General features: G+C 41.8%; 1 protein-coding gene and 1 long non-coding RNA gene across 18 annotated transcripts in view; one reads left to right on the top strand and one right to left on the bottom strand.

Moving 5' to 3' along the window:
• Positions 1–22,293, top strand: part of ATG10 (autophagy related 10) — a 221,747-nt gene extending 199,454 nt beyond the window's left edge. For 13 of the 17 annotated variants that reach the window (XM_077866161.1, XM_077866149.1, XM_077866202.1 and 10 more), the window contains 2 exons: positions 12,094–12,191; positions 12,835–12,942. In XM_077866161.1, the coding sequence (XP_077722287.1) occupies positions 12,094–12,149 (56 nt within the window). In that variant the 3' untranslated portion in view covers positions 12,150–12,191; positions 12,835–12,942. Of the gene's footprint in view, positions 1–12,093; positions 12,192–12,834; positions 12,952–13,066; positions 14,251–18,103 lie in introns of those variants that run through there. The other 4 variants (XR_013361884.1, XR_013361879.1, XM_077866184.1 and 1 more) reach the window with 4 other exon arrangements.
• On the bottom strand, positions 15,831–22,286 carry LOC144294568 (uncharacterized). The gene is made up of 2 exons (XR_013361927.1): positions 20,929–22,286; positions 15,831–18,982 (listed from the first exon to the last, which is right to left on the bottom strand). It is a non-coding gene; the product is annotated as an uncharacterized LOC144294568 (long non-coding RNA).
• Positions 22,294–22,735: the final 442 nt, after the last annotated feature.

Raw genomic sequence — 22,735 nt, 5'->3', positions numbered from 1 at the left:
TTTGAAGAACTCTCCTTTTTATTTTTAAATCTACTTTTCCGAACGCCTTTAGAGTTTTACTCCCAATTAACTGGCCACAAAATGCCGACAGGTGCAGCTTGAGCAAAGCGTAGCTTCTTCACTGATCTCCTTCTGCCTGTCCAAGAAACAAGGAGAAACTTGCTGACCTTTCAGGGTACTTGGGCAAGGTGCCCATTTCTTTCCCACATGTATCTATTTTTAAATATACTCTCATTGTCTTTGTATCTGCATCTTCACACACTACTGGGGATAGATGTCTGTCCTGGGATATTTCTTTCCTCCCCTTGTTTTTCCTCCCCTGTCTCTTTTCAAAACTACACAAGAGGATTGCTTGTACTTCAAACCTGGCTTCTTTATCTTATGTAGGTGTTGATCACTTCCAGAGAATCCTTTGGATCTTACAGGGATTGCTTCATTTATTTAATAATGTCACCAACACAATAAAAAAAATAGGCACTTTTCTTCTCTAACTTTACCAGACTTCTCAATCTTTTTTTTTTTTAAGATTTTATTTATTTATTCATGAGAATACACAGAGAGGAAAGAGAGAGAGAGAGAGAGAGAGAGAGAGAGAGAGGCAGAGACACAGGCAGAGGGAGAAGCAGGCTCCATGCAGGGAGCCCGACATGGGACTCGATCCCGGGTCTCCAGGATCAGGCCCTGGGCGGAAGGTGGTGCTAAACCGCTGAGCCACCCGGGCTGCCCCAGACTTCTCGATCTTACTTAATAGATGGAAGTCTGTGTGTCCATCACTGAACTCCCTTCCCACAAAGCTTAGAGTAATCTCGTTCTGTCTTAGGGCCTACAGCCACAGGTTTGTCTTTCCTGCCTCTAGTCCTGCCCTCTCTTTAAGTCCTGGACGGGATGAAGCGCCATGACTTCAGGAAGTCTTTGTTTCCCCTCCTCCTGCCAATCAGAACTGACCTCTCCTTTCTCTGAATTCCCATACTCCTGGATTGGTACCTCTTGAGCGGTATGTGATCTGTTGTGTATTATAGTAATTTCTGTAACCCTTGAATTGTGGATGTTCTAATGACTGGGAGAGAGGAGGAGTGGAGAGGAGATGTCCTGTTCCAATTGACTCCAGGTCCCTCTTAGCTCATAAAAATATATACCCCATGTACAGTCTGGCGTTTCCAACTGCACTGCACTCAACACAGTGTTATGGAAACCCCTCACAGTACAACAAGCATTAGGGTTGTAGGGTGAAAATAGTAGTTGAGGAGGCATCAGGATCTTACCATGAGAACAAAGAATCTTTTCATCCATGGGTCCTCAGGCCTGGGTTGCCTCTCATTTATTGGTGAGCCCATCTTTGGCCTCTAGCACCTGCAGGCTGTCCTCAGGATACCCTCCATCTCACAGTGGGGGAACATCTCATTCTCTCCCAGTGCCACTGAGATCCCTACAGTCCTCTCTGAAGTGGGAAGCCTCTTCGTGTCTCTTCTCCAAATGATGAAAGAAAAATCACTCCCATAGAGGGTGTCTTTCTGCCAGCTTTTCTGGTTTCTGCTCATGAGTCCTACTACTTACTCACCCCCCACCATCAGGCCAAATGACATTTCAATTCTCCCTAGAGACTTCTTTTTCCATTCTCTTTAGAAATCCTAAGTGGAAGGGAGTGAGTGGTGAAAGACTTATTGGAATTCTCTCTCCTAGAGATGCAGACCAGGACTTTTAGTATTGGGGGTGCAGCTGGACCGTAAACCTCAGGAGTGGAGATAATGAGATGTTATTTTATATCTTTCTAGTATCTAAAGCTAGACTATAAACTCCATGAGAGCAGATTGTGCTTCTATCTTGAGTATGCTTATATCTCCAGTGCCCAGAACAGTGCCCGGCATACAGAATTGTGCTCCATAAATATTGCTTTGAGTAAATGAATAGGTGGATAGAAGGATAGGTGGATGAATGTTTAGCATGGAGTCTTACCCACAATAGGTACTCAGTGATATTTATTGAATGCATTTGTGAAAAACGTATGAATATAGGAGTGAGTTAAGTAGAAATTCGTGAGTCTGTTATATATTTCATATATTTTAGTAGTGTTTCTTAGTTTCTTAGTCTGGCTAACACGTGTCAGGGGGATACTGTGGTGTAGTGGTGGTAGGCCAACTCAGAGAATTAAAATATGTATCATGGATGCCTGGGTGGCTCAGTGGTTGAGCGTCTGCCTTCGGCTCAGGGTGTGATCCCAGGATCCGGGATCGAGTCCCGCGTCAGGCTCCCTGCAAGGAGCCTGCTTCTCCCTCTGCCTGTGTCTTTTCCTCTCTTTCTCTGTGTCTTTCATGAATAAATAAATGAATCTTAAAATAAAATATGTATCATGCATGGTACATCAATTTTTTTGGTAGTGTTATAGGATATTATTTTTTATGGAAGCCAATAGATTGATTTTAGAATATATTGCGTGGTTGGCATAATTGTTTTTTTTTTTAAAGATCCATTTATTTATTTGAGAGAGAGAGAGTGAGCAGAGGGAGGGGCAGCGGAAGAGAGAGAATCCTGAAGCAGACTCCCGCTGAGCACAGAGCCTGACGTGACACAAGGCTTGATCCCAGGACTCTGAGACCATGACCTAAGCCAAAATCAAGAGTCAGCCACTCAACTGACTGAGCCACCCAGGCACCCTAGTTGATACAAGTTTTTACATGGAGAGTTATTCCTAACTATGCCTTTAGACCCTCTCCTTTGTTCTTAGATGCACTTTGGAAGAAATATTTGGGAAAACAGATATTGAGATTCTAATCTTATCTGGAGACTCATAATAAATGTACAGAATGTGCTGCCCCTGGTTTTGTAACAATGGCAGAAAATGTTTCTTTTCCTTTAACATCCCCACAGTGGCATCAGGGGCCACTGGTGCATTGCACACGAATGTCCCCCTTTATAGAACAGGCTGCATGTGCCAATAATTTCCTTGGGCACAGTAGCATGTATTCGTCTCTGCAGTAATTCCACTAGTATTTACTGAGTGCCTATTAGGTGAAAGGCACTGTTATGGATGCTGAGATTAAAATAGTAATCAGAATACTTCCTCCGCCCTCAAGGAATTACAGTATAGTAACAGAAGACTCCTATAAAGAGTCAATTCCCTGTGCAGAATGGTGTGGAGTTAAACAGTAGGCTTGAGCAGGAGGTGCAGTGGAAATACAGAGGGAGGGACCTGATGCAGGACTGGCTAAAGGAAAGCTGAGATCTGTAGGAGAGAAATGGGCATTAGTAGGTGAGAAGGGTGGGAGGGTCTCCCAGACAGAACCTCGTGTGCAAAGGTTTGGAGGTAAGAAAAATAGTGTGTTTGGAGAACAGTAAGTAGTTTAATGGTAAACTGTACATAAATACAAGTAAATATCTAGTTTTCTAATTCAGAATAGGATTTGTAAACATTAAAATGATAAAAGAAATAAAAGAAACAATATAGATTTCATTTTCTAATATTACATTCCACGTGTAAATCATCACAAACAAAACTTAAAGACAATGAACAATCTAGAAATTTAAAGTATTTTGACTATTTCAGCATCTTTTATGGGAGCTGGTGTTTATCTACACTACATTACTCACGTTTTAACCAGTGCATGAGTCACAGTGATGGTTGAGTGAATGAAAAGAATTAGTGTCCTCAAAAGGTACAAAAGAGCTAATACACATTAATAAGAAAACCCCTGCAAAACCTCATTGGACAAATAGTCAAAGAAAACAGGAACAGACATTTCAACTTGGGAGTCATCCTTGGCTTTTTCTTTTTTCTCATACAGTATATTGAGTCCTTTAGCAAACCTTGTTGGCTCTACTTTCAAAATAAACCTTGAACTGACCATTCTCCCCCACCCACACTACTAGCATCTAGTACAGGCCACCATCGCATCTGAGCCACACACCACCTCATCGCTGCTCTTCTGCTTCTGCTTCTACAATATCAAGACTAGTATTTTAAACGTAAATCAGAATATGTCACTTTCTTCAAAATCTACCCAAAGTCTCCCCATCACACTCAGGAAAAAACTCCAAAACTTTTCCATGCCTTATAAGGCCTTACATGATCTTGCCTTTTGTTTACCTCTCCATTCTTACTGTTGCCATTGTTGCCCTTCATTTCACCTGGCCATATTCATCTTCATACTATTTTTCGAACACTCCAAGCACTGTCCCTCCGTGGGATCTGAAGGTCTTTGCGCTTGTTTTTCCCAAGCTGAAAATACTCATTTCCCAAAGAGTTAACAGGGCTTGCTCTTTACTTGGTCAACTTTCTGCTCAAATGTTACCTCTGTGAAGGAGCCTATTCTCACCAACTTGTCGAAAATAGCATGCCTCCCTATCATTCTCTATATGTTAATTTTTTCCCTCTTACCCCTTTGACCCTTTCTGTCTTCCTCTGCAAAAAGCATATAAAAAGAGTAAAAGATGTAGACCCAGAAAATTCCTGACCATTTGAGTATGGAGTTGGAATTCCTCTTTTTCCCTCCCCACCCCTAGGCATCAGAAAAAAACATATGTAAACTGCTCTGGAAGAATGCACTTGTAATCCTAGGCCTCAAAGAATTACTGTATTTATAGTTCTCCTAATAGGTCACCATTTCAAAAGTATAGAACTTAAAACAAGTCACTAAAAGTGAGAGCTAGCAAAAGCAACAAACTGTAGTATCAGATGCTCAAATTCATATGTTAAAATTTTTGGTGCAAAAATACAAAATAAATATGTTGACTATAATTATTAAAATGGAAGAAAATATTGACGTATAATACAGGAAGAAGAGACTATCAAATTTAATAAACAATCAAGTAGAACTTTTAGAAAGGAAAGAATCTAATTAGAAGGCCTAAAAAGCAAATATAAAGAAGCATTAATGTGTTAGAAAAAGACTCTAAAGAAATTATACACATTGTACCAAAAATTGAGAGAAACATGGTAAATATAACAGGTTAAGAGATGCTAGGGAGAGAAGACGACAAATACATGTCTAATAGGAACTCCAGAAGGAGGAACTTGAGGGAATGAAACAGAATGAATATTTAAATAGCTGATAACTGAGAATTTTCCAGGATTGTTGAAAGGACTCTGATACTCAGATTCAGGAAGTTCAGTGACTCCAAGCAAGATAAATGAAAAGGAATCCACACATGTATATAGTAAAACACCAAAGAGAAAGAGAAAATCTTAAAACTAGTGACAATTAGACCTGATAGTTCGCTTCCAAACAGGAAAAAAAAAGGAGACCAGGAGAAAAATGGGATAATATATTCAAAGTCCTGAGGGAATATAATTGTAAACTAAAATTTTATACCTACAAAAACTTATTTTTCCAAAATAAGGGCAAGATAAAGCATTATCAGTATGAGACATTGGGGCACCTAGGTGGCTCAGTGGTTGAGCATCTGCCTTTGGCTCAGGTCATTATCTGGGAGTCCTGGGATGGAGTCCTGCGTCAGGCTCCCCGCAGGGAGCCTACTTCTCCCTCTGCCTATGTCTCTGCCTCTCTCGTGTGTCTCTCATGAATAAATAATAAATAAAATCTTTAAAAAAAACCCAATATGAGACATTTACTACCTACAGATCTATAGTAAGGGGTGTTTTGAGGGACATACTTCAGTGATAAAGAAAATGACCCCAGAGTGAATTTCTGAGTTACAGGGAAAAAATGGGAAGCAAAAGTCAAATGTGAGTAAATCTCAAACACTGGGTTCAAAACCTTAATAATAGTTCATTTATGGGATTAAAAAACAAAAGACACAACTGAAATACTGGACAACAGTAGTACAGAAATCAGGATGGAGTGATCAGAGTAAAACATCCCAGAGTACTTGAATTATTTAGGAAAAAACAAATATACTGAGTAACTATATTTTATTAAGTAAAACATTTACTTAAAGTTTATGAGATAATTTCAAATTAAAAGAAAGAGAGAAAACAATGAGAAAAATCTTGAGCTTACACTCAATCCAAAGGAAAGCAACAGAGAAGGAAAAATGAAAAGCAAAAGAAACATTAAAAATAAAGGAAAATGTCTAAAATAAGGGGCACCTGGGTGGCTCAGTCAGTTAAGCATCTGACTCTTGATTTTGGCTCAGGTCATGAGTCATGGTCATGAGATGGACCCCTGCATCTGGCTCTGCACTAGGCGTGGAGTCTGCGTCAGTTTCTCTGCCTCTCCCTCTGCTCCTCCCCACCCTCCACCCCTCTGCGCACACACACGCTGTCTTTTCTCTCTCTCAAAATAAAAGTCTAAAATAAGATGGAAAAAATTAAAGTAAATGATATCAGTAATCATAAAGCCTGTAAGTGAAGTAAACACTCCATTTAGGAGATTGATTATAAAGATGGATTTCTTAAAAATCAGCCAATGTTATTTTTATAGGAAACATATCAAACATGAGGATACACATTGAAAGGCAAATAATTCTTTTAAATGCATAAGGTAAATAGAAGGCTGGTGCAGCTATATTTTTGTCTAAAGTCCTTTTTGGGGGGCAGAAAGCATGATCAGAGATAAATATGATCACTTTGTATTAAAGGTTCATTCCTTAGGAAAATATTTGCATTTAAATAAAGCAGCTTCAGGATATATAGAGCAAGAATCGACAAACTACAAACAGAAATGGACAAACCAGCTCCTATAGAGGAGATTTAAGCTTCTTTTAGAAATTCATGGATCAGGTGGATAGGAATCTAGAAACTGTGGACAACACGATGACCTAGCTTGATCTAGTGACACCTGGGAAGCACTCTAGCCAACACCTCGTGATTACATATTCTTTTTTTTTTTTAAGATTTTATTTATTTATTTGAGAGAGAGGGAGGGAGGGAGACAGAGTTAGCAACTAAAATAGCACAAGTTGGGGGGAGAGGAAGAAGCAGGCTCCTCGATGAGCAGGGACCCGGATGTGGGGCTCGATCTCAGGACCCTGGGATCATGACCTGAGCTGAAGGCAGATGCTTAGCTGACTGAGCCAGGTGTCCCTAGATATTCTTTATACATATTCTTAAACACCCATGGAACATTTAAAAATTAAGAACAACAAAACAAATCCAAACAAAATTATATGTAGGGCAAAAATAAAATTAAGTAACAGAAATCCATAAGACAGAAGACAAAGAAACTTCAAGAACACTAACAAAAAACATATGGCAGGGAGTGGCATGCAGTAGGCACTCGATAAATAACTCTCTTCAGTGAGTAAAAAGCAATAGAAGACTACATGTGTGTACCTGCAAAAGTTTGAAGTTCACCAAATAGTGATTCAATCTGAGTCGGGCAATTCTAGGTTATCTTGCTTTTACTCTTCATTCTTCTCTGTATTTTCTGAGCTCTCTCTTTGTATTGCCCTTCTACTTTTTATGAAAATACATTATTTTGAAATAAAAATAAATAGATTTTTTAAAAGATAGACTAGAAAGGATTAAACGTCCTTGATGCCACCTCTGGTCAGTGGGGTGAGGAGGTGCGGTGTAAGCCTGGACCTGGGAGCTGCGTCACCCCTCACTACATGGGGGCCTTTAAGCATAACCCTTTTGAACCTGTTCTCCAAAGTGGCAAAAAGGAAGCCTTCCTCAAAGAATTATTTGGGTAGATGACCCCATGCAGAGCACTTGTACAGTGTCTCATACTGTAGATGTTCAATAGCCTTTTTCCTTTCCCTGTTTGAGGAAGCAGGCTTAGGGAAATATCCCTCTCCATTTCTAAGGAATGTGCCCCGAGTGGAAGGCAAATTTGATCAGTCTGGAATATGAAACTGGCTGAAAGCTTAGTATGTGAAATTATATTTGTGCCCTCCTGTAGAGCCAGGAAAATTAAGAAACGAACCAAGAAATTCATCCCCTTTATTAGATGTAAGAATGAAGGTGCAGTATTATCATTTCCTTGTGATAGTCATATCTAATAGTTCTGAAACCAATTCACAGCATTCATGTCAGACTTATTTTATGAGACATTTAACCATTGCTAAATTAAATTTCATAGGAGAATGTGCCTATATAACTCCTCTGGAGTTACAGAGATAGAAATCTGACCCATCATTTCTATTTTCACGGAAAACCATTTAGCAGAACTTTGTTCCAGTAGAAGTGTTTATTGAGTTGTAAGCCTAACACAGTTCATTGGCTGCATGTATTTCCACACTGACATTTTTCTCGGTGCAGATTTGCATCAGTTCATTAGTACTGACAGCAGATGGTAGCACTTTCACACAAATTTACCTTCTGAATTGATCTAAGAAATGTCACTAAAAAGATCCTGACAGTTTTGATGTTCTTCCATTTCTGAAAATGGTATGTTAAACAAATAAGGTGTAGGATTTTAGATTTTTTTTTTGAACTCCAGCACATAATTCCTAAACTAAAAATGAAAGACGGCTTTCATCTCTGATTCTGGCTGTCTCAGGGAGAAAGTGGAAACCACGGATAATCTTTCCTGATCGCACGAGCCTTAAAAAATCTCCATTGCAGAAAAGGGCTTTTGGAAAGTACTATCCAGATTGATTGTCTACACTGATCAGGTGCCTCAAATTATTTGTAAATTCTCCACCTTGCTCTGAATATAAATTGATTGGCTCAGGTCACAAGGCTAACTTTGAGTTCTCGCACTCCTGCAGCATTAAGGTATCCCTAAGATTAACTACATTTAGTTTGCTTATTTATTTATTGACTTAAAGTTTTTTTTTTATTTACTAGAGAGAGAGAGAGAGAGAGGACAAGCTGGGAACAGCAGAGGGAGAGGGAGAAGCAGGCCCTCCGCTGAGCAGGGGGCCCGATGACCATGATGATGAGGGGCTCCATCCCAGGACCCCGGGATCATGACCTGAGCCGAAGGCAGATGCTTAACTGACCGAGCTCCCCAGGCACCCCTGGCCACATTTCAAAACTATGGATCCTTTTGCCTTCAGTTAGTGTTAAATCATTACAAAATTATCAGACAAGAAGACTTAATATTTGCCAAGTGAGTGAATGAGAGAATATGTGAATTCTAATCACATCGGGGAAACCTTTTACTTTTCTACATTGTATAATCACTATTATATGCGTGATAACTCAAGACCTGTATTCAGTAGTCTTATATATTTAGAAACAAGGATGTGGGGATATTTTAAAAATTAATTTTCTATCTGTATTTGAAAAGTAATTAATGGTTTGGTTAATTTGCCACCACTGAGAGAAGCTGTTACATTTGAGAAAGCATTGGGAGTTGGCCATCCACAGTTTAACCGTGGAAGTGATTATGGGTGCTTCTGACACATTGCTAGAAGAGTGGTCATGATTAACAACATCCTTAAGGGATTTATTTAACAACAACAAGGAGTTTTTGGGTTCCAAATGCTCTCAAAATCAAGGGACCCTTTTTATGTTATTCATGGCACTTACTATTATTTGGATTATCTTATTTCTTTATTTGTTTTGTGTATTTATTGGCTACTTCCTGTACTGGCACGTAGGTTCCATGGGATCAGGGGCTTTATCTTTGAGATATAGTGATCTCTGTTACTATATCCAGAACTGTTCCTGGCAGACACGTAAGAGATGATCAATAGATAAGTGTTGAATTAATAAATACTAGTTGAAGGCAGGCAAGGGGAGCCACAATCAAGCTGGACAGGAGGACTTGCTTCAAGCAAACACATTTGGGCTGTGACCTCAGGGTCTGCTTAGGGATGGGAGGGAACAGTAGAGAAAGAGCAGGAATGAAGGGAGCTCAGGCTCTGCGCTAAGAGTCAGGCCCCTGAGCAGACTCTACAGGTGACACTTGGGAGACATACACCCACCCACACCCAGCGGATACCTGAACCCTCAGCACAGATTTGCACCCGCAAATCTCCACACTCAGTGTCTCCAATACACAGTGGAGGTGCCTCTAATTTCCTGTGAGTAGGTTTGTACACATGCACACAGACGTGAGTGTTTTGGGGTTGGAGGGTAGAGTTATCAGCAACAACCACACGTAATTCTTTCCAGGGATGCTCTGAGTTCAGCTTCTCCTTGGACTGGCTGAGAAAAGGAGAAGCAGCCAAGAGAAGAAGCTAGGCCCCTCGTCCAAATCCAGCCAACAGGCTTGTTTTATTTGGCCCATTCTATGATTTTTTTTTAAGTGCCAAAATTTAAATTTAGGAGGTTTTACATAAAAATCTGGATTCCTAGGCTATTTTGACAAATGGGAAGGACCTGGCACACTGAACCTGCATTCCCACATGGCACAGTTGGCTGGAGCAGAGTAGCAAGCATAGCCTTGGCTGGGAGCACTCTCCATTTGCCCACAGTCCCTTTCACCTGCTGGTGTATTGAACTGACTTCCTTACTTCAGGTCACCTGCGCCGTTTTTGTAGATATTTGTCTTAGATTGCTTGGGCAGCCGTAACAAACTCCCACAGATTGGGTAGTTTATAGACAACAGCCGTTTATTTCTCACAATTCTGAAGTCTGAGATCAGGGTACCAGGCTGTTCTCCCGAGGGCCCTCTTTCAGGTCGCACACTTCTTGTGTCCTCACGTGGCAGAGTGGGGTAAGCTAGCGTTTGGGGGTCTCTCTTATAAAGTCCTAAATCTCAAACACGAGGCTCTACCCTCATGACCTGATCACCTCCCAAAGGCCCCACCTCCTGTGATACCATCACTCTGGGCTAATACTAGGATTTCAACGTACGAATTTGGGGGACGCAAACATTTAAACCATAACAATATTTGAGGTTGCAGTCTTTGGCATAATGGCGAATCCACGATGTTAACAGTCAATAAATTTATTGTCCAATAATTGTTTTAGGGGACGCCTGGGTGGCTCAGTGGTTAAGCGCCTGCCTTTGGCTCCCAGGGTCCTGGGATGGAGTCCTGCTTCAGGCTCCCAGCAAGGAGCCTGCTCCTCCCCATGCCTATGTCTCTGCCTCTCCCTCTGTGTCTCTCGTGAGAAAAATAAAGTATTTAAAAATAATAATAATAACTGTTTTTGTTTTGGTACAGTTCATGCTAGGTCACGCACTGCATAGAAACCTCCCGGGGCTCCCCGTTGTTTGCCAAATGAGGTGCATCTCCCGCCCTGGCAGCAGCCTGACCAGCACTGCCCTGTGGCCATTCTCTCATTAAGGCCGCGGAGGGCGCCTGGTGGCTAAATTGCTTAAGCGTCTGCCTGCGGCTCCGGCTCCGCGTGATCCGGGGCCTGGCGTCAGCGCCGCCGCTCAGCGGGGAGCCCGCTTCTCCCTCTGCCCATGTTCTCTCCTGCTCACCCTTCCCATCGAATGGGCTTCTCACTTACAGAGATGGCCCTATGAGCCTGAGAAAGACCAAATGATCAAAGCAGGTAAACAGGGGCACGTGGGTGGCTCAGTTAAAGGTCTGCCCTCAGCTTGGGGTGTGATCCCAGGGTCCTGGGGTTGAGTCCCCCCTCCTCCCCCTCCTCATCAGCGGGCCCTGCTCAGTGGGGAGCCTGCTTCTGTCCCTCCTCCTCATTCATCCTCTCTCTCACTCCCCGTCTCTGTCTCTCAAATAAATAATAAAATCTTAAAAAAAAGAAAAACAACCCAGATGAACAAAGAAACTCAGAGAGATGGACAGACAGAAGGACAGCGATTTAAATAATGCCAGCCGTGCTCCTGCTCCCCCCCGCCATTCTACCCCGTGAGCCTGCTGGCGCCACACTCAGGCTTGAAACAGGCAACTTGTTGGCAAAGTTCGTGTAGAAAAATGTGTGGAAGATTTTGGTCCTCTTACAAAGAGGTGAATGAAGTGTGTTGTTCCGATGGTCAGGCGTCCGAGCTTCACAGACATCCTTGAGGAAAAACTGGAGAATGATTCTCAGCTGAAGAGAAACACTAGTTGACAAAGAGTTAGAACTGAAAATGTATCTATAGTTCGTAGTGTGTAAACAAAACCTCGTGCCCCTTGCACTTGATTGTAAGGCTGTATTAATCCATGACTCCTCCAGCTTGTTCTCATGTTTGGATTATGAATTATATTTCAAAACCGAAATTGATCTGTATCTTAATTTAGTAACTTGGAATTTAAAACAAACTTTTATTTTAACAAACCAGATTGTGTGTTTTAACTTTTTCGAAGTAATTCACACTGGCACTCCGGGACCAACTCTGATTCTTACAGGAGCATCCAATACTTGGACAACCCTTTTTTGTACTTCATCCCTGCAAGACGAATGAATTCATGACTCCTGTGTTAAAGAATTCTCGAAAAATCAATAGGTAAGAAACACCATCAAGATACATTGGCTTTTACTCTTATTTTAAAAGTGTAAATCTTTTTATGTGACTCTAAAAGCTAAGCTAAAAAAGAAATATTTTTTGTAATAATAGTAATGGCTAACATTTATTGATTTTTCCTGTGTGCTAGGCACTGTTCTAAGTATTTTAGATAATTAATGACATTGGATTTTTATAACACCCCATAAGCTAAGTTCCATTATTTTACCCAGTTTACAGAGGAGAAAGCTAAAGCACAGGGAGGTTAAATGACTTGGCCAAGTTCACACAACTAGTTAAGTGGTAGAACTGGGGTTTTAACCCGGGCGTTTTTGCCTCTAGAGCCGTGCTCTTAACCACCACACTCCACTACCTTAGCCAATGCTATAAATTTTAAGTGTAAAATTGGAATCATCAAGAGGAGTTAGGAGCCTCAACGCCCTTTAACTCCCCCTTTCGCTACCTCAGTCTCCTTGGATCTCAAGTCCGTGTCAGGCAATGGAGCTGACACTTGGAAATGCTGGGATTCCACATGGTGGGCACATGTCTTCGAAGACAGTTCTTCTCTTCTGTTGTTAATGATTTTCTACTCCTCCTCCACCTCAATGAAACATTAGAATTGCCTGTATTTTCACTTGTTTCCTAGGAGTGTCAACTACATCACATCATGGCTGAGTGTTGTAGGGCCAGTTGTTGGGCTAAACCTACCTCTGAGTTATGCCAGAACAGCTTCTCAGGATGAAGGGAATGTGAATTGACCGAGGTAAAAGGGAAGTCTGCGCTGCATGTTTTGCTATTATAAAGATCCTGTTGTCTCTCTTGCACTTGGGGGCCCTACTGGCCCCATCAAATATTAAGTCTTCTTTCATCTTTAATAGGCTGAATATGGACCGTTTGTTTAAGTTTCCAACCAACCAGTGACCAAGCATTGAGGAAGCATATTGGACTTTACACTAATAATGCAAACCCATTTGCAGGAGTGGATGACTTTACTTCAGGATTGTTATTCTTGAAATAAGTCTGTACTGTTCAGGTAACCCTCTTTTATTCTCTTGGCTTTTGTTCTTGTTCTTCACTTTCTTCTATTGAGCCAAAGAACCTAGAAATTGAGGCGTGAAGAACACCAGAACTGTACCTGGCCAGCCCTGATTAATCGGACAAATAACGCGCAGTAGTTCAACTCACCAAGATTTCGACATGGATTTATTTTTCCATTGGAAGCAAATGTCTGCAGTAACTGATATGCTGAAACCCTAATCTGGAAGAATTTTTGGTTTGGAGTTGCTTGCTTTGTTTTTCATTTTATCTTGCCAGGGGCTGAAATTAAGACAAAAATGTAATTGCCTCTTTAGAGAATCTAGATTAGTGTCTGTGAAGAGGGATGTACTTTAGGGTCACCTGAGGATCTTTTATGATTGCAGATGCTGGGGTCCATCTCCTAAAACAGCTTATCTGGGGTGGTTTTGACATACTTGCTTCTGGAGAACCTCTGGTCTGGATGTACAGACATTTAGTGTGGCATTTATCTGAATTGGTTTGGTCTCCCAACAGGCCTTTTCCAATTCTGTGTAGAGCTCCAAATAGCTGGACTTCCTTCCTAACGTTTGTCTGGGCATTGCCCTGGGCCTCCTGGTTGTTAAGAACATCCAGGAGACATTTGTTCACGAGGCAGCCCATTCGGAGGAAGCAGTCAGGGTGAGGGGATTATCTGCTGGCCAATCGCTGAAGACTGAGCCCACACTTTTAGTCTGTAGGTTCAGGGCTGGGCTCTCACACAGGGAGCAGAAGTAGAGAATGGGTTAATTCAAACTGCTAGAAAAGCTAAAAGTAAATTTTAAAATGCTGAGCTGCACATATTCATGCTGGGATGAGAGCCTGCTTACATGCTTGCTGGGCATTTTGGTATTTACCACTTAACATCTTTTCAACTTCTGCAGGGATTTTCCCCCCACCCCCACTTTCCCTAATGTAAACACAGATTTCTCAGCAAGTCATTTCTCAGACCATGTCATTTCTGGGGTAAAAAAAAAACTAAATAAATTATAATAATGTGTCATCTGGATGATGTACTCGTCTGGAAATAATAGTTATCATTTGCTAACAGATTCTGCGATGATAGTAGTCAGTCACTGTAGGGACAGTGTGTAGGTTTTTTGTTTTGGTGTTGGTGGTGGTGTTTTGTTTTTTTTTTATAACTTTTTAAAAAAATTTTTATTTATGATAGTCACACAGACTATCACTATCAGAGAGAGAGAGGCAGAGACACAGGCAGAGGGAGAAGTGGGCTCCGTGCACCGGGAGCCCTACGTGGGATTCGATCCCGGGTCTCCAGGAATCGCGCCCTGGGCCAAAGGCAGGCGCCAAACCGCTGCGCCACCCAGGGATCCCGGTGGTGGTGTTTTTAAGTTAATTTTTTTTTTTCTCTGATTGATGGAGACCTTAAAATTCTTCAGTGGCAAGAAAAAGTTCTGCAAAGCTCTTGAAGGTTGTAGAGACCTCCCTCCCCAGATAGATCCCTCTCTTCAGGCAGCTCAATTTCTTTTCAGAATATTTTTCACTTAAAAAAAACTTTTAATTTTTAGTTGATAAAAATTTCCATGTTTAAGAATGCAGCTATCTAACAGACTGTTATCCCAACAGTTGTAAAACATTAGAAAATATTTAGTTTTGTCGAAGTAACAGTTCTTTCTCTGCAATATGAGGATTTTCCCCTCTGGGTTTCTTCTCTAGTTAATATAATGCAAAACTCCTTCAATCAGAATTAAAGCTGGGTAAAGCTGCTACCAGCCAATATCCTAAACTCTGCTTTTCTGTAGCCTTGGAAAACCCTTCACCTCTTTGGTCCTCAGTTATGTGATTTGTGAGAGCAGCTACAATTCTTGGGTCTGTGAAATAGAAGTGTAGAGATCTAGACTGTGAGTTTTGGCTAGCTGCTAGCTGTGTGATTTGGGCTAATTTTCCTAATCTTCTTTAGTCTTTTACCATTTCTTTTTTTTTTAAGAGTGTATTTATTTGAGAGACGGGGGGGTGGGGGGGGGAGAGCATATGTGTGCATGGGCAGGGGAAGGGCTGAGGGAGAAGGAGAAGCAGACTCCTCACAGAACAGGAAGCCCAACTATGAAGCTGCAGGGCTCCATCCCAGGACCCTGAGATCATGACCTGAGCTGAAGGCAGTCGCTTAACCAACTGAGCCACCCAGATCTTTTACCATTTTTCTGTGTTTAAAAAGTCCATTAATATTCATCTCACTTACCTAACAAGAAGAGCAGGGAGGAGATCAAAATGGTAAGTCAACCGGAATGAGCTTCATGACCAACACAATGCCACATGGGACAAGGATGATAAGGGATAATTGGCCCCTGTCCTGCCCAGTGCCAGCATGCCTTCCCCCTTCCACCTCATTTCAGGCCTGACTCCTCCCAACACAAATGGGCCTCTGATCAGGCAAGTCTTCTCTGCTCACATCCTTATCTGACTGTGGATAGGAAGGATATGCTTCCTTCTTTATCTCTCTACTCAATTCTCACCTAATCTATATAATTCACTCTTACAAAGCCATCTCTGACCACCACAGCCCCCACTGGTCAACTTGGCCTTTCATTACTTACTATACTTGGTCACATTGGCATTTAATTGTCTTCCTTTCACTCTTAATTTCTTCCCCTCCTTAACGATGGGTAGTAAGTAACTCACTGACCCACTTTTTGGGGGTATGTTGCAAGGCGGCGCGCACAGAAGAGTTGCTGTCTGCCTCTCGTATGGGATCCAGGGAAGGCTCTCAGTCTGGGGATTTGAGTGGGTGACCAGAGGCTGTTTTGATCATTTGGTACTAGCCTACACTTTGAGGGCTAAAAAACATCCTCCTAACACAGTTGTATTAGAATGAAGAGAAAAAAAAGGAAGTTAAAACTGGGCTTTTGCATCCATTTTTCCTGAGATAGATACAGTTAGTCATACTCTCAAGATATGAGAAAATGGAGGTCTGCATTGTTAAAACCAGCTCTTACATAATTCAGAGAGCTGATATTCCAGTGAGTTGGGTTGCCGCCCCCCCCCCCATTAGAATGTGAGAGTAAGAATATGCAGATATTTACTCCAGCAGATACCTATTAAGTTCCTCTTATATACTGAGCCCTAGGCTAGCTGCCAGGTATGACAAGTGGAAAGACATGACCCTGGCTCTTAAGAACCACAGGCCAGTGGAAAAGACAGACTAGAAGATTCAGGGACAGACGATGTGTGCTGTGGCAAAGACGTGCAAAGCAAGGGCCCGAGAAGGTTGTAGAAGAGGAATGTGAGTGGAGTATGAAAAACTTAGGATTTAACCAGGTCAAGAATGCAGGAAAGTCCTTGAAAATGCATGGGAAGTGATAAAGAGTGAGGTTGGCTAGCAGGACCGGGGCAGGCCTGGATGAGATTTATTGCCACACTGAGAATTTGTATTTGGCCAGAAAACCAGAAAGAGCCACTGGGGTAATTTAAGTAGAGGAGGTAAAGTGATCACGTTTGCATTTTAGAAAGATCCTATATTTTTAAAATGACAGTTGCATATAACTAATCACATCTACACTTTGTCAGTTTTTTCACCAGCGGGTTCTGGCCCACAGGCTGTAGAAGTAGGAGCACAGAAAGGGTTGGGAGTGTGCCAAGGACATTTTTCAATTTTTGCCCAGAGCCTTCCAAAACAAAACCTGCCAGTGTCCTGAAAACCCTGAGTCCTCGCTGTGGTACTTGGGGCAAGTCACCCCACCTCTCTCAGCCTCTCTTTCCTACTGTATTAAATGGAAAGAAGTGTGTGAGATCAAATAAAATCCAGTTATTAGTTTATGACATATATATATATGAAATAGAAAATGTCTTGGAAAACATTCCCTGTGTGTCTTCTTTTCTTTACTCTCATACTACTACACTCACAACACTTCTGACTCTAGATGTGTGGGTTTTCACACAACAAACAATCCTGCAGTACCAGCTGGGGCCCTACAATTCAGTTCAGTTCTGACACTATCAGTATGGAGTGAGGATCAAATCCTGTAACTTAAGACTTCAGTCCCACCAGACTGCCTGACTTTAAGACTCTAGTCACCAGTCCCAGGTGGTCACCTGTATTTCTGACTGACTATAAACCAGGATTACCATGACCCCCTCACTGGGTTCAACAATTTGCTAGAATGGCTCATAGTATTTAGGTAAACCCTTATGTTTACCACTTCATTAAATAACAAAGGATATGATAAAGAATACAGATGAATACCCAAATGAAGAGCTACATAGGGCAGGCATAAGAGCTTCTGTCCCCATGGAGTTGGGTGCAGCACCCTCCTGACACATGGATGTGTTCACCAGCCTGGAAGCTCTCTGGACCTCATACTTTGGTGATTTGATGGACGTGTCGTTACATAGGCATGCATGGTCACTAACTCTACTTCTAGCTGCCCACCCCCCGCTCCCAGAGGATGGAGGATAGGCCTGAAAGTCCCAAGCTTCTAATCAGAGCTAGATCTATCTGGTGATCAGCCCCCATCCTGAAACTATCCAAGAACCCACCAAAGTCACCAAAAGTCACCTCCTTAGAACAAAAGACACTCCTGTCATCTAGGAAATTCCAAGGGATTTAGGAACTCTGTGTCAGGAACCAGAATCAAAGGCCAGATATTGGAAGAGATGCTCCTCCCATGCTCTTATTATGTGGGAAATTATAAGGATTTTAGGAGCTCTGTACCGGGAACTGGGGGGCAGAGAACAATATGTGTATGTTCTATTATTTTACAAATACATGAGAAAAAAAGCACATGGTAAGGATATTACTGTTTTCTGAGACGACTTTGGTTTCATACATATAAAATCTATATGGGTGTGTGCGTATTTGCATGCATGCATGCTAAGTGGTGATGTAAATATATTTCTAACTTCAGGGAACAGGGATTTGAAAACTGATGGATAAATAAGCTCCCTTCCAACTCTAGGACCCTTGGATTGCCCCTTCTACTGCTGACCAGTAAGTTGCTGAAGGTTATTCTGGAAGGATATAGGCAGTACTGAACTACCGGTGTGCCCATGGCAACTGAGATACTTAATTATGCACATAGGTCTTTTTATAGGACTTGTCTGTAAAAGTGCTTTCACGTTTTTATTCTTAAACGCTGTAGTGTTGTCAAGCCCTACTCCAGGCTTTGCTTTTACCTTTTGTGTTGTCAATAGCATCACCTAGTGGTAAAAGCGCCTTATTGCAAGTACTGTGAAAACAAAGTGATTTTAGAGCTCACCATGTCCCATTTGTAAATTATTAAAAACAAACTGGAAACTCACATTTTTTCCTACACTGAAATATACTTTACACGAGAGTAAATAAAACCTGTGGCTGCATTATGATTTCTTGGGTTACTTTGAAGGTTTTCAAATACCCAGACATCACTGTTAAACCCGAGGCAAAAATGTAAGTAAGCATATCCTGATAGGTTAACCTGGAGATCACAGGTCAGTGCCTCTGCCACCTTTCGTGCATCGTGACTTGCACACGTGTGCGAGATCTTCATCTTTAGCATGGTGCCCGGCACGTGCTAATACTCCATCTCGGCAGAATGTCTGTATATGTGGCTGACTCCTGAGCACAGGGGAAGGCTCTGCTGGGCTTTCTGCCGGCACCAGGAACTGGACGTGGTTTCCTCTTTTGGGAACTGTGGCCCACTCTTTCCTTTGAGATGATTTCTTTTCCTGACACCAGCCGAGAAGTGGGATGTGGTCTCCTCCATCGTTTTCTTTAATAGATTCAGAGAGAATAGCCAGGCCCGTACCTGCTTATTAACAGAGAAATGGCTAACTCAGATGTGATGCTCTACGGCAGTTCAGGGGAATGACTCCATCCAGTCCCCCCACACAGGCAGCTCTCATAAATAGGTTGTTGAGTTAAAACAGAAAACAGAAACTTGATGATAAATATGCATGCAACTTAACACTATTTATATAAAAAGTACACCAATACCACACATTTTCTAGAGTACATATGCAGTATATGTATGTAGAAACATTAAACATGACCTAGGACACACACAATTTGTAAGAGAGGCCACCTCAGAGAGTGGAGAGTGGGAACTTGCATTAGAGGAAGGCAAAGATGTTGGCTTTTTGTAATGCTACACTTACCTAGCTGTAGACTGTGAAACCAAAATTCACTTTAAAAACAAAAAAGATTTTTTTTTATTTATTCATGAGAGACACAAAGAGAGGCAGGCTCTATGCAGGGAGCCCGATGCGGATGGGACCAATCCCTGGACCATACCATGGGCTGAAGGCAGATGCTCAACTGCCGAGCCATCCAGGTGTCCCTAAAATTCACTTTTAGAAAAGATTTTAGTCCTCATAGATAACTTGGAAGCCACAGAAACACTTGAAGGAGAAAATTTTAAATGTGCTTAAGTGTAAATCACCCATGGATAACTGCAGTTAACTTTTGATGTATTTCTTCATACTAGTTTAAATATATATTTAATTAGGATCATTCCATATATGGTTTTACATTATGATTTTTTGCATTTAATATTATATTGGCAACATTCTCCCATGTCATGTGGCTCTTTGAAAAAACAACTTAAAATGACTAGTAATCTTCTATATCAAAATGTCCCTTGGGATCCTTGGGTGGCTCAGCGGTTGAGCGTCTGCCTTCAGCCCAGGGCGTGAGCCTGAGGTCCCGAGATCGAGTTCTGCGTTGGGCTCCCTGCATGGAGCCTGCTTCTCCCTCTGCCTGTGTTGTGTCTCTGCCTTTCTCTGTGTCTTTCATGAATAAATAAATAAAATCTTTTTAAAAAATGTCCCAAATAATCCTATTGTTGGACTTTTAGGTTGTTTCTAATTCCTCACTGTTTAATTAATATACATTCATTGAGCATTTAACCTCCTGTGTGGCAAGGTAGACACAGCCCCTTCCTCAGAGCGCTTTCAGAATGGAAGTGAGAAATGTGTGCAGGAACAGTTGCTTACATTTGGTTTCTTTAGGTTGTACTGTTACTAAGGGAATGAACTGATCAAAGGATACGGAGTGTCTTAAGGCTTTTGATTCATGTCCCTAAACTGTTCACCAGTAAGGCTATACTGATTTATATCCCAGAAGTATTCTGTATTTTACCATTTCCTAAACTCTCTGAAAATAATTTTGTTTTCCTTTGCTTTTATTACAGAATCGATCATTTTTCTCTTCATGTCCTGCTAAAATGTGCATGGACTCCCAGCTTTGTTTCTTCTCAATATGCTATGCATTTCTCAGTGCTGCTGGGGTTGTTTTTCCAGATTCTTTATTGTCCATTTTATTGCCCCAAAAAATCTTCGTTTTTTTCCTATCAGAGCTGACCGTCCATACGTTGGTTCTGGTAAAACCAGAAAGCATAGAGTTAAACAATTAGGGTATGTATGTAATATAAAAAAATGTTATGGAAAATCTTATATGTACTCAAAGGTAAAGAAAATAATATAATGAACTCACATACTTATACATCAGAATCCGTAATTACCAAGATTTTTGCCATGTTTGCTTCATTTAGCCTTAACTTTATATTTGCATAAATATTTTAAAGAAAATTGCAGACATTATGTCATTTGTTTTTACAGGTGCATGCTAAACATTTTTCATTTGATCTATTCTGACAAGTTTTACTCCAGTCTTAGATGTTAAAACATTTGAGTTCTGGTCCTCCACTTGCTTCAACCCCTGAGGTGGAGCTTTGCACCCTCTTTCTGATTATACCTTTGCCAGTGACATGGGGCAACTTTCTTCTAAAATGGCCCTCTGTTCCAGCTGACATCAAAGTAGAATGTGAAATGTACATTTTGCAGGTGCTGCAGACTGGATGATCCATCCACAGATCTTCACCACATTGGAGACATCTCTTAAATGATGTTAAACCATAGACAACTTCTTGTGACTCTTCTCAGCTGTGATTAAAATGGACAGTTAGGTAATATGTGGCCAAATCTAGTTTTATAGATTTAAACAATGTCTAGTTTCTTGTGAAGGGACCCCTTTAAAAGTCTGAAAATATATAGAACCTATTTTCAGAAAAATGTGTGTGCCATATATGTGGAAGTGTTTATGTGCACACACACATATCGCTGATATATATCAGAAAATTCTGCATACATGGGGCACCTGGGTACTCAGTTGGTTAAGCATCCTACTCTTGATTTCACCTTGTCATGATCTCAGGGTTGTGAGATCAAGCCCCATCTCAGGCTCCGTGCTGGGTGTGGAGCCTGTTTAAGATTGTCTCTCCCCCTCTCTGTCTGCCTCTCACTGTCCCTGCCCCCCAGGTGTGCACACATATGCAGCCTCTCTCTAAAAAAGTGTGTGTGTTGGGGGGGGGGGGAAGGAAATTCTGCATACAGTCGCAGGAGGTCCCTAGACTATTTAAAATCTAAGAGACAAATCCTAGATCAAGAATCTTGGTCAAGGACGCCTGGGTGGCTCATCAGTTGAGCGTCTGCCTTTGGCTCAGGGTGTGATCCTGGGGTCCTGGGATCGAGTCCCGTATTGGGCTCCCCCTAGGGAGCCTGCTTCTCCCTCTGCCTATGTCTCTGCCTCTTTCTATCTCTCATGAATAAAGAAAGAAAATCTTTAAAAAAATAAAAAGATTGGGAAAAAAAATGGAACCTACTAGGAACCTAAAGAGGGGGAAAGTGGTCCTACTTACCTGCCAATACACACAAACCAGAGCACCTGTCAAATTATATAGGAAAAGGTATAAAGACTTTTAAGTCTGGATAAAGTCACAAAGCTGATGGGGAAAAAAAAGATATGACAAAACAACCTATTTCATGTCACTGTTTCCAAAGGTGTTAATGGTATGTTTCAATAAGTAATGTTTCTCTCAACTGTTCTCAGCTGTGATTGAAATGAAATACTATTTAAAATGTGCCTTGCTTTCCCCACTATTGTGTAGATTTAAGCATTAGCTGATTGGTAAAAGAGGTAAGGAAGCATAATATTTTCATTAGCATCTACCCTTTTTTTTGAAAATTTGGGCATGTTCAATATGTCCTACACTTTTAGCCCAACCAGGTTACTTGACCCCTGTTCTGTTTCTAATTAACCAAAGCAAAAAAGATTTTAGAGGGGGAGGGGCAAGATGGCGGAAGAGTAGGGTCTCCAAATCACCTGTCTCCACCAAACTACCTAGAAAACCTTCAAATTATCCTGAAAATCTATGAATTCGGCCTGAGATTTAAAGAGAGACCAGCTGGAATGCTACAGTGAGAAGAGTTCGCGCATCTATCAAGGTAGGAAGACGGGGAAAAAGAAGTAAAGGAACAAAAGGCCTCCAAGGGGGAGGGGCCCCGTGAGGAGCCGGGCTGAGGCCGGGGCGAGTGTCCCCAGGACAGGAGAGCCCCGTCCCGGAGGAGCAGGAGCTGCACCGACCTTCCGGGGGGAAAGGGGCTCGCAGGGAGGTGGAGCAGGACCCAGGAGGGCGGGGATGCCCTCGGGCTCCCCGGGACACTAACAGACACCTGCGCCCCGGGAGAGTGCGCCGAGCTCCCTAAGGGCTGCAGCGCGCACG

This window comes from Canis aureus, chromosome 2, assembly GCF_053574225.1.
Source record: "Canis aureus isolate CA01 chromosome 2, VMU_Caureus_v.1.0, whole genome shotgun sequence".
Classification (NCBI taxonomy): domain Eukaryota; kingdom Metazoa; phylum Chordata; class Mammalia; order Carnivora; family Canidae; genus Canis; species Canis aureus.
The sequence above is the reverse complement of the archived record's forward strand: the minus strand, read 5'-3'. Positions and strand labels throughout refer to the sequence as shown.